The sequence below is a fragment of the Tympanuchus pallidicinctus genome, unplaced genomic scaffold, assembly GCF_026119805.1.
Source record: "Tympanuchus pallidicinctus isolate F22 unplaced genomic scaffold, pur_lepc_1.0 scaffold6, whole genome shotgun sequence".
NCBI classification, from domain to species: domain Eukaryota; kingdom Metazoa; phylum Chordata; class Aves; order Galliformes; family Phasianidae; genus Tympanuchus; species Tympanuchus pallidicinctus.
Window position 1 is genome coordinate 2738972 of NW_026294780.1, and position 12324 is coordinate 2751295.

A 12324-nucleotide genomic window follows, 5' to 3' on the forward strand; every position below is an offset into this window, starting at 1 on the left:
CAGTGGCTACTTCTACAATTATTTGTAGGGACCTCAAAAAAATGAAGATCTGGAAATTGCTTGAAAGTTTATAGTACTGATACTTATGTAAGTTTTGTCCTTGATTTAAATGGCAACTAATTCCCTTTTCTGAAAGGGAAAATCTCAGAGGCTTGAAGACATTTTCACATACCTCCAGGCACACATTTCTCAAGTACTGCCAGTGAGCAGTGTTGCAACACTGACAATATAAACAGTGTCAAGCAATTGGTACAAGGTCAATCCCATCATATGCAGGATGCTTGGAAGAAACAGAATTGAGATTTTTTTTTAATGTTCATATCAGTAGATGCTTACATTTCTTAAAATGCCAATTCTGTTTTTAAAGTTATTCCTCTTAGCTGATGTATGACTTAAATTACAAATGTATAATAGTTCATTTTTGCTAATGAGTGCTTATGGACAAGTGAGGAACTAGTAGCCCTAGAATACTTAAACTCTATTTGTATCCAAACAAGCTTGAAAAAGTTGCAGTTGTGAAGCTGTAATTGTAATATGTCTTTTCCTCTTTTTTTGACCCCTTCAGGTATCAGCATGAATCAATTCCAAGTCCATTCATTACTGGAATCCTGTGCACACAATGACACCAAGGGACTTGAGAAAGTAACTGAGCTGACTTACGTAAGTCTTCATTCAGACTTCTACTTGACTCTGAATAGCTCCTAAGCTGCAAGAGAAAGGATAGTTCTGCAACAAAGCACAGTTTGGTTTATACTTTTTCTTACATAAGATAGAAATGGTTCTTCTGGAGTGGTTTTTGTGTTTCTTTGTTTGTTTTTTTAATCCAAGCTAGGCTAATATTTTTTTGTTGGTGATGGTGGTGCTGTTCAGAAGACTAGCAGGCAAACAGATTTAATATATACTTCTACAGCAGATAGAAGACAGCTGGTTTTATGATAAGAACTAGATGTCTGGAAAAGTACAAATACTGAAGAGTAATAATAGCAGTTATAAACTAGCATGGTTTTTTTAGACGCAAATATGGTTTTCAGAACTGAGAAGAACAATAGAATTAGAAAAATAATACAATAGTTGGAAAATACTAGACATTAAATCTGAAGGTTGGACACAGGTAAGGAGAAGAGCTCCATGTAAATGCATGTCAGGAAAAATACACATTGGGGGGGTATTCTTCATACTGAAATAAAACATAATTCATCCTTTCTTCTTAACTTTACCTGTACTATCAGATCAATTCAGTACAGTTAATGTCATATAAAACTAGAATAAATAAAAAGAAAATAATTCTCATGCAAGAGCCTGTTAGCTTGTAAGGTTTATTACCTCATGAAGTCAGTAAGGCAAATGTTAGAGTTGGATTAAAAAAATGATTGTGGTATAATGATATGAACAGTCTCAATATTTCAAGTTATAGTCAATGAACTTAGGAAAAAGTTTGTATTTAATAAGTTTATTTCCACTAGAAATCAGGAAAGATTACTTTTATATCTGGCTAAGTGCACTGTGGGATTAGTAAATTTATTTCTTTTCTATCATTTTACACCAATTTGTACAATTACTTTGTATAACTATGTGGGCTCATTCTTATTACAAGTGATCAGAAGACAAAGGGTTTGATAATCAATATGATAATTCAAGGCAGATAAAGAACTTAGGCTTCTGGTGCTGAGCATTTATGCTTTTGTCCAGGGTCCATGGACTTTCAAGTCAGACGATTTGCCATTTTTAGAATGCATTTTGAGATGTAGGTGAACATGAAGCCTCAGTAAGTCTAGTCAAAACCCCAATTGACTAGCAAGTATCTGCTTTAAAGATTGAATGAGAAACAATGGCTACAGAGGATAACCTGAAGTCTTGCATAAATGCACCAGCATCTTTAACAAATGTCAAATTGCAGTCATTTATAAAGCAATGGAACGTGTACTTTAGTTTAGTTTTGCTTTTTTGTTTGTTTGTTGTTTTCTTACAATAAAAGTAGAACCAACCCTGTTAGAATTATAGGGAGGAGTCAAACCTGTTAGAGTAGTAGGTAGGAAATAGGAAATGAAGTCCATTCTCAGCCCAATCTATGTCCCATTGAAAATGCCCTTCCACATGAAGTTTTGGCTAATGTAGTTTCGGATTAACTTCCAAAAAAAGTTGGTGTGAAGCAGAAAAATACTGGAGATTAATGATTCCAGAGAGAAAGAAAAATATAAAAGTCTGTCGAAGACCTGGGACGTTAGCCAAGAAAGTGTACATTTTCCCAGAAAAATGTACATTTTTCCAGAAAAAAGCACGCACACACACACATGCACACATACACACAAAACAACTTCTTTTCTTCATAGTTTGATTTGTGCTTAAGCTTTCAGATTGATTTTCAAACATACTTTATACAACGTTAAGAAGTTACCATGACAATTACACTTTGTGTAAAATTTTATTTTTCTATCATTGTCTTTAAAAGAATTTTGCTGTGTAATTCAGCTGTGGATTTTACCTTCCTGATAAGAAGACAGAAGTGGTAAACATACTAAAGAGGAAAATAATTGATTCATAGTACCATGCTGGACTTCAAGTGCATTAAAAAAGCTAAATGTAGACAAAGCCTGCCATTTACAGCAATTTACTTCATCTTTTTAACAATTATTTAATTCAATTAGTATTTACATCCTCACATTGCTACCTCATTGCCACTGTGTAGGAGACTGTTCTAACTATTCTAAGTTAGATGCATTCGTATAGCATGGTGAAGGAGCTGTGTAGAAAGGATGGACCTTTCTGAATGCCATGCTAATGTATTTTACTATTTTACAATTGAAAATAATTATAATGTAAGTAATGTTTGCTTTGTTCTTTGAGAAAAGCTATGTTGGAGTGTGTTAATTGTGTCAGTAAAATATTTTATTGGAGAAAACTTTTCATCATCTGTCAAACTCATTTTTCAATTATTTTTCTATTTTTTTTTTCCCCTAGGGATCTGTTTGCATCATGTTCTCTTTTGCTTTTCTTTTTCTAGGAAAACTACATGATTCTGAAGGACCTGTCATTTTCATGCAGATATAAAGTAACTGTTTTACCTGCAAAATCTAAAAGTCGTTTTAAGGCTGAGAGTATTTTCTTTGTCACCCCACCTTGCACTGCATTTAAAGAAAAAACCCATAAGCACATTAACTGTGCTGCTGAAGAAGGTAAGACATGATCTGCAGAATTTGCCAAATAATTTCAAATGCACTTAAAATCACACACAAAAAAAAGTATGTAAAAGTAATTCTGCAATGGAATATGAAAGATTCAGAACAACAAAAAAAGATGACTAATGCTTACACAAAAAGTCAAGTAAAATACAGAGCAACATAGATTTTGTTACCATGTTGCTGCTGTGTTTATTAGGTTATAATTTTAGAGGGTTGTTTATAAACATATGATGACATTTTGTAGTACAGTTTTTGTTATGTAAGGAGCGAAACCTTCCCATATGTTATATATTCACCATAATGATGCATGATAACTGTTACTTCAGTTCTGTTAATAACTGTTAATTCAATTCAATGGCATGATCCATCTTTTGAATGTTCTAGTACTCAGCTCAAAATCTGCTTTTTCAGTTTGATTTAGTTTTGGTTAATACTTCTGTAATGTAGCAAAAAGAGACAATCATACCTTTGGCAGTGTTGCCACAATCCAAGGTATAGCTGAAAGATTATTTGAAATCACAGAGTGATGGAGAAAGACTTATACGATCTGAAGAGAAACCAGTGCTTTGGCAGGGGAGTTGGACTCGATGATCTCTGGAGGTCCCTTCCAACCCCTACAATTCTGTGATTCAATTCTCTGATTCAATTCTGAGAAATTTTTTGGAAGGGATTTCTGATATCAGCTAATCCAGCCACCTACTCGAAGCAGGTGAAGTCAGCCATAGCTTTGAGTAGCCAAGTCTGGACATGTCTACAGCAAGAGAGTGGCACTCTCACTTTGAATTATTACTGCCCCCCACTGCTCTGTGGCTCACCTCAGAATCCTGCTGTCAGTGGCCACAATTTCCTGCCCACTTCGCTTGAAAAATTCCAACATTATAATTTTCTTTCTGGACAACTGCAGCTCAGGCATAAGTTTCACCTAGCCAAAGTGTGCCTGTTAACTTGTAGTACAGTTTTATAGCATTAATTTTACTTTTTGCCTACATAATGGAGCTCTGTGATATGTTATGGGTTTTCTTTTCATCTCAGAAATCAGCTCAGATATTCTGAAATACAGAGAACTGCCAGGATGGTTGCCAATCAATGAAGCATTTATAATTTTACATGGCATATATTTTCTTGCCTGTCACCTGTGGCTGACAGAATTTGATTTGAAGTTTGAACTTGACCCAGAATGCTGATGGAATATGTCAAAGATAGGTTTTTTGCTAACACCTGAAAATGCAATGACAGAACCGTGTAAAGATCCTGAGTAATACAAAAAAAGAGCTCTGTCTGACCTCAATTTGTGAAATTAAATGAATATTATTGACCACTACTTCTCGAAGTTTAGCTTATCTTTTTGCTTTCCAAATTTATAGTGCCAGTTCTACCCAAAGTGTTGGCCAAACCCGAGAATCTATCTGCGTCTTTCATTGTTCAGGAAGGTAACATCACCGGTCATTTTTCCTGGAAGATATCTAAGACAGTCCTTCACCAGCCTATGACAGGATTTCAAGTCACATGGGCAGAAGTAACCACAGAAAGCCGGCAAAATAGCTTGCCCAATAGCATCATTTCACAGTCACAGATACTGCCAGCAGTAAGTTGCTCATTCATTTCCTTTTCTAGTGGCTTCATAACTGTGTGTATATGTGGCGTATTTTTATTTTTTTTAGTGGTAATGAAGATGTCACACATAGCATTTTCCTTCTCTGCAGGCATGTTGGAGCAGGAGATGCCTTAATTTTGTCCTTAGAAATACAAAGCACAGCTACTCTTCTCAATTGCACATCAAAAATTTTAATGTGTACAATTGTCAAATCAGAAACTATTATCTGAGAAATGCCCAAAGGGAGGAAAAGATCATCTGCATGGCAGTAGATAGTTTTTGTTTTCTTCTGGTGATCAGGCTATTCAACTTGGTTATTACTGTAGTTTTACTAATTACTTGGTGTCCAAGTCAATAAATTTCATGGATTAAGTATTGTTTTTTTCCTTTGAGTTTCTCATTTCTCTAAGAAAAATAAAAATCATTTCCCTTCTGTGAATACTTGCTGTTATCCAACAATTTGAAGGAGAACTAGAATTCACTGTTTGTTGAAAGTGTCACAACAATTCATTTGAATTCTTCCTCCTTTTAGCTTTAAAATGGTCTTTGTTATTTCAGTTCCTCCTCTGGCAGAAGCAAGTGAACAGCACTTCTTTCAGACTGCATTACCAGATCCACCAGGGTCGACAAAAGAATTTAGGCAGCTGGCCTTGATCCAAAGTCTCCTAACAGTGCTAGGAGTCTTTCTGTGCACTTCAGCAACGTGATAGATCAAGGCAAATGTGTCACAAGCAGAATTGCCTGAAAGTCTTTTCACAACATTTGTTTCATCAAAGAATGAATAAAATGTTGTGTTGAACACATCCTACATTCAACACATTTTCTGAAGTCCAAAACAAGATTCCCACAGTTTTATCGTCTTGCAGACTGCCCTAAGGCTATGGCGAAATTTCAAAGCCAGTTTTCAAGCAGAGTAACAAAGAGTAACAAAGTTGACCACAGATGCTCCAAAACTATGTAGCAAGCTGCTACGCACTCTGCAGAGCTGTCTTCTGCCACGGTTGTGCAGTCGTAATGAGATCCACATCAGTTCATTGAGAGCTCAATCAACATCTGAAGCAGAGGCACAAAGAATATATATCCTTGATCTCTTCAGCAGGATATGTTGCAGGATTATCTTGAAGAGGTTACTTCTTCACAGACGTTAGAATGCAGACCACAACCTTAGTGAAGTTACAGGCCATAGGATGTTATTCTTCATTTAAAATTTCTTTTGTTTTGCATATGGTTTATTCATTATTACTATTTCATTTTTAAGCATTTGCTTCTGTTAGGTCTGGGATATATATTATGTTTTATTTAAACATTCCTTTACATTGTGTTTTAATTGCTTATCTTTGTTTTTTCTCTGATTTTGTTACTGTAGAGTCTGGAGATTTCATATGTTTAATTATTTAACACCATATGTATCCATCTATTCATGGCGCCTGGTTAACTTGCACAAAACATTTGCTTCAGTTGAAATAGTATCTCCTCCCTCTCAGACACCACCACAGTGTAGGGTATTTCATGGTGAGGATCATTCATTCATTCTTGTTGGCCATCTGTAATTGTTAAAAGTTTTGTAATTGTGCATCCACGGCTGAAATGCACATGTTCAGGGAGCATCTAAAAGAGCAAAGTGAGTGTATGAATGTGACGTAGGCATTTATCTCTCTTTTCACTGAGTATTTTATATGCAATGGAAGAGCTTCAGCAAGGGTTTTTGAGAGTAGCTGCATCTGAGTATTATCAGTATACTGATTTGGCATAAAGCTCTACTTTTACCTCTGCCTTTCCCCTTAGATTTCTGAACTGCCAGGAATAGCAACTTACCAGTTTTCTCACAGCCCCCTTTTGTCCCTCTACTGTGTGCTTGAGATAAGATCTTCCAGAACAATTTGCCATGCAAATTCTGTCTGATTGAATGAGCATACTCTGTGTGCACTGTCCAGTATCTCTGTCCCACTGTCCTGTCCCAGGAACTGGACTACATGATGCTTTTTCACTACTTTTTAGGTTGAAATAAGGTGAATTGGAACTTCAATTCCTGAATGTCCTCCTTAGTCAGATGGTTTTCTATTTAGGAGCATTTATAAAGTTACTCCAAAAGTTTTTAGCCCAAGTGTGAGTGACCAGAGATACAGAGCAATTAAAAGTAAGGGGAATATAGATATTTCATATGCCAGAAATGGGAATAGAAGAGCTGATCTTTATGTGTAATCTGGGTCAAACTTGCTGAAAACAGTTAGCCACGCTGCCAGCTCCAACAGGGGCCCTAGCCCTGAAAATTGTCTTGTTTTATTTTCCCATTCAGTAGAATTTACAGAAAAATGTAAAATAAAAACAATTGCATTTAATGAACTTTTTTTATTAAAAAAGAATATGTAGTACATATGCTAAATCCTTTTCACAGATTTCTTAAAAAATAATTTGTGAGTGCTGAGAGTGATAGAACCTTGATTTGTGTGAGTAGAGCAACTATGCTTTATTTTTAGATTCTAAGAGAATTAATGTAATTTATTTATTAGGATCATTATGTACTCACCGTGCCCAATCTCAGGCCATCAATGCTATACCGACTGGAAGTTCAAGTATTGACAACTGGTGGGGAAGGACCAGCTACTATAAGATTGTTCCGAACACCTGATCTTCCTCCATTTTTACCCCACAGTAAGTAGTGTTTTGGCATGTGGTTATGTGTTTAAAACCTTCTACACAAATAAACAGGTTGCTTAAGTCTTAGAATCTTTATTAGCTCTAGTAGAAGTCCGTAAACATAACATGCATGACAGTATTGCTTTTTTTCTCTGTTATTGTCCATCAGCATTGATGTAATCAAATACAGCCTTTCTCTTACTCATTTGCTATGACCTTACATTTATCACTGCATTCCATTGCAGCTCTTTGGTTTATGCCTATAGTATCTAGGATTCAGAGCTGGTCTCTCCTACAAATACTACCTAGACATGGGATTGCTTAGGTTAGACTGTTTGAGAGTCTGTTATATCTATTACCTGACCATATTTCTAAAGCTGTGCAAACTTCTTAATAGTTTTAGTAGCTTCAATCATTTTATTACTTTTGGAAAAGAACAAGTCAGTATTATGAAGCCCAGCAAAATTTACAGTCCATAATTAATCTGCTTGAATCCTTTTGTCCTTTTTCAGTCCCACTGAAGATGTCTGGACTCAATATGTGTATAATTGCCAGCACAGACATTTCACTTACAAGCTGAAGGCTTGCAAGCTGAAGGGCTCAAGAAGTGTTCACAGTAAAATCTGATAAATGATTGTATTACGTATTCAGGCTTTCATATCTGAATACTCTTCTATTCTTTTGTTTAGGACCTCATCTGAAACAACATCATCCTCACCACTACAAGCCACCCCCAGAAAAGTATTAAACTGTTTAAGATGATTATACAAATAACTGAGAGAAAAACTGAGCTCCCAAATGGAGGCTAGAAAAAGGCACATCTATAGAAGCAAAGAATCCAGTTTTCCAGTGGAAGTTACCATGCTGTACAATCTGTTTCTACTCTTGTGTAGTTTAGTCATGAAGAATTTTATTTCTACCAAGGCCAGGATGAAGCATCCAAGAAGTACCATTTCAGTACCACCATTATTCAACAAATTGAAGAATGCATTAAACTCAACATGTTGGAGAAAATCAAATGTGTTGATTATGTTTTTGTATTTTGTGTTTAAAGTAGATTGGAACAGTGAAGTGTGTACAGTTATTTCTCTTAGTGGCTTCAATGTTATTATGTGAGAGGTTTTCCTGTGATGTACACATACTTTTGAACACTTAGAGGCCATGTTGTCGTCAATATGTTTAAATGATGTATTTTACTTAAAGCTCTGCCTTTCAACAGTTTAAACCCTAGTGTATTTTGCTCTTGAAGAAAATACCTATTTGTCTGAAATAAACGTATAAGTAAACTAGGTACCAGAACCAGAATCCCTTAAATAAGCAAGATTTAATAACTGCAGCATCACTGCAGTAGAGAATGATGGTACATGTGCATAATCAACCATCTCTTCTGAAGTAACATTTCTGCATGTAGATCTTATATTAATAGAGTTAACGGTCATGTAAAATGTTGATACTCCATTCACTGTAAAGAAGTAAATGACAGTTAATACAATTGTTTTCAATTAATGATGATTAACACAATTTATTTATAGATCCTAGAAAAATTATCTCTACGATGTTGGTTGTTATCTTGAAAAGAAATTCTAATTTTTTATCTAAAACTTGAACAGTTAACATTTTAAAAATGAAAATTATGAGGCACATTTATTATTCAAGTAGTTGTAGAGCTACTTCTTAGCTTCTCTGTCTTTTGATGCACAAATCTCTATTCCCCATGGATCTTTTGAACAGAAAGAAGGATGTATTGGCTCCATGAAGAAGAAATACATGTCTGAAAAATGAGGATAACAATTACGCTTCTTACAGTAGAGCCTTCAAAAAACAATCATACATAGTTTGTCAATACCGTAATGTATAATTTTGGGTGCATATGGGGTAATACCACAGGGAGAGAAAGAAACTGAATTAATTTCTGACAGTTTTTTCATTCCAGTTTTTCTGCATTTCTGTATTTGCTATTGAAGTACTCTTTTTTCCTTGTTCTCTTTCTATTTTCCCTGATGTCTTTTTTAATATGCAATGAATGACCAAGAACTTTTCCAGATAATTTCTATTGCTACATCCTTTGGGAATTTGACAGTTGATTCAAAAATATTAAATGCTGAGTTGCTTTTATTTGCTTCCTCTGCCACTCTGTCACCTCCTTTCTTTCAAAATATATTAACAAGTTAACAGATAAATTCTTAATCAAATCTGTAGGGTAGTAGGTTTGTTTTCAATTTTGAAAGAAAGCCAATGTCTCAGATTTTTTGAGGGGTAAAAATGTTTGATGTGTACTGTTCAAAGAAAAAAAAAATAAATTGAACTTGTGTGCAGCATTGCTTTGACATTTAAGTTGTGCAGGGCGTAAAGTATGGATAGAAGGGATATCTGTGATGTTAACTGAGAATAGTTTTAAGTGGGATCAGGGTAATACTTTGGACTTCTTTGAAAACCTTTGTCGAAATCTTTACATCGGAATCTATTCCAGTTATGCTGGAGTCATTCTGTAGTGATTTGATTAATGTTAATGAAATTATGTTGTATTGATAGTATAATGTTGCATGGATGTTGGTTTTTATTACAATGATGCTAAACCTGGCTTGGAGATAAAGTGGAATTAGCAGCTCTGAGTGATCACGTCCTTAGTCTTAATTGCTGAATGGCAGCCTTGTTCTTCTGAGAGGAATCAGAATTGTTAGTGTTTGCTGATGTCTGTTTCTTTGAAACATTCAACTTTTAAAAGAAGTAACATACTTTTAAAAGAATATGGAGGCTGTTTCCATTAAAAAAAAACAACTCAGTTGATAAAGTAGAATTGGTTTAAGAGTTATACAAGATTCAATGAGAAGTAAATTTATTTTTTCTTCAACAAATTAATTTATCAACTCACCTTTCAAGTGATCCTCCAAATAAAAAATAAAAAATCAGTGAGGCTCATGCATAGATGCTAAATTCACAGCAATGAGTGCTTTCCTAATTATTCTTTGAATTTAGCAGTGCTGATTTAAAATTGCTAGTGCCTAATTCATAAAGCCTTGTTTGCTGAATTGTACAGGTTATTGTCCTAACTTACATTAGATCACATTAAACATTTAATTCAGTAATAGACTTGTAATTCACTGCTTCATTCATTAGTCAAAGATTTATTTTCTCTAATGATGTTGTATAATACAGATATTGGGATGCTTTTAGGTACTCTGCATCTTTACACTAACATATTGTTTCTTATGTACGATTCCAGTGAATCCAATGGATTTGTCCATTGGCTTCGTGATGCATTTTGTTTATCCGTATTTCTGAAAGAATTATTGTATGCCATTTTTGCTATCTGCTTTGTGACTTTTTATTTGTTCACTGGGGATTTTTGTTTGAGAAGACAACAGTATGTTCTGATTATATCTTTTTAGTTGTTTATAGAGGAGAGGAAAATCAAGTGAGGCAGAACTTGTGCTGTACTACTATGTGTAAGATCTTGAGTGTTCATTAAGAATTCTGCACGTGAAGAATAAATAAGAGGTCTGACTTCTGAAATGTTTGGCATCTTCAACTTAGTGGCTTCAGAAAGAGCTGAGGTGTGGCAGTGCTAACATTGACATTAATGTTTGGCACAGTCACAAACAAAATCAAAGAAATAGTCTTTGCTAACGTGAATGGGAATGTTATCATTTATATTAGCAGAAACGTATAGAAACCTAAATACTGAATAAATCTCTTTGACAATAATTTCATCCCTGTACTTCCTACAGAAGTCATGCAGTTTCAGATAAGCAGGCCCTGATTCAGGGAGGTGCACAGAAAAGAAAACTTTGATATGCACAGAAGTCAGTGGGTCAGAAGTATACTGCAACATCATAGAAATTTTTATTTTTGTGTGTATATGTAAATGTAGTTGTGATATTAACTTATTTATTAATTCATTTTCTTATGCTATGTGCCAGGTATATTCCTACCCTTTTGATCAGTATCTGTGAACATCAATGACTAAAAATATTGTTATGCAAACTTGTGCATTGTAACCAGGAATATGATGCTAATAAGCTGTTGCATGTAGTTTTAAATAATTAAGAAAACCCTTTATTTAAAAAATTGTAAATGAATACCTGCAGATGTTAATGATTATATATGGTTTTGCATGCCAAAACTCATTGTTCAGTTGTGGGCATGAAATGTAACGACTGTATTACCTCTACTGAATATATTACTAAGGTACAATTTACAAAGTTATTAACAGAGCTCTATATGTAAAATTTTTTCCTTTTTACTTAATTATATTTTAGTAGAGGTAACAGAACTGTTCATCTGTTACCCAAATTGGCTGTAGAAATTACGTTCCTATAACAGTCATTTATAGTCAGTATTTATTTATGTATGTAATACAAAACAATGGGTCTTATGAGTCTGTCCTTTTATTTAGAGAAAGAAAAATGCTTCTTGTAAAAACAATTTGTAAAAAAAAAGAAAAAAAGAAAAAAAAGAAAAGAAAATTAAATGTAAATAGAGTCTGATTTCTTTCATGCATTATTTTCATGTTTAGAGTTTGTACATACTGTTTAGTTAATAAACTATCCTACACTGAAGTCTTGCTACATTGTCTCCTCTGTACAGGTCTTGGACTGTTTCCCTTTTTTTTATTTATTACGGAGATACAGAGTCATCTATTAAAAATCATACTACCATTGGTACATCTACATTTCACTGTACATGAAGTCACAATATTTTATATTCCCTGTTTGCTACTATATTTTTTTTTCTTTAGAAAGTTATAACTTAGGTATAATTTGAGATTTTTATGTTGAAAAGTAATTATTGAAATAAAGAAACAGACACAAGACACAATCAAACACCTACAGTTGCTCTGTTTTAATGGACTCGTCCACAGTGAATTTTTCTTCAACCTTTGTGATACTGTCTTAAAATAACTAAAATGTTGCT

At 34.3% G+C, this 12324-nt stretch overlaps 1 protein-coding gene across 1 annotated transcript in view; it reads left to right on the forward strand.

The window, feature by feature from the left end:
• ANOS1 (anosmin 1) overlaps window positions 1-11969 on the forward strand; it is a 130323-nt gene extending 118354 nt beyond the window's left edge. The window contains exons 10-14 of the mRNA XM_052664660.1: window positions 566-660; window positions 3002-3173; window positions 4544-4764; window positions 7284-7425; window positions 8100-11969. Of these exons, the coding sequence (XP_052520620.1) occupies window positions 566-660; window positions 3002-3173; window positions 4544-4764; window positions 7284-7425; window positions 8100-8158 (689 nt within the window). The 3' untranslated portion in view covers window positions 8159-11969. The remainder of the gene's footprint in view (window positions 1-565; window positions 661-3001; window positions 3174-4543; window positions 4765-7283; window positions 7426-8099) is intronic.
• Window positions 11970-12324: the final 355 nt, after the last annotated feature.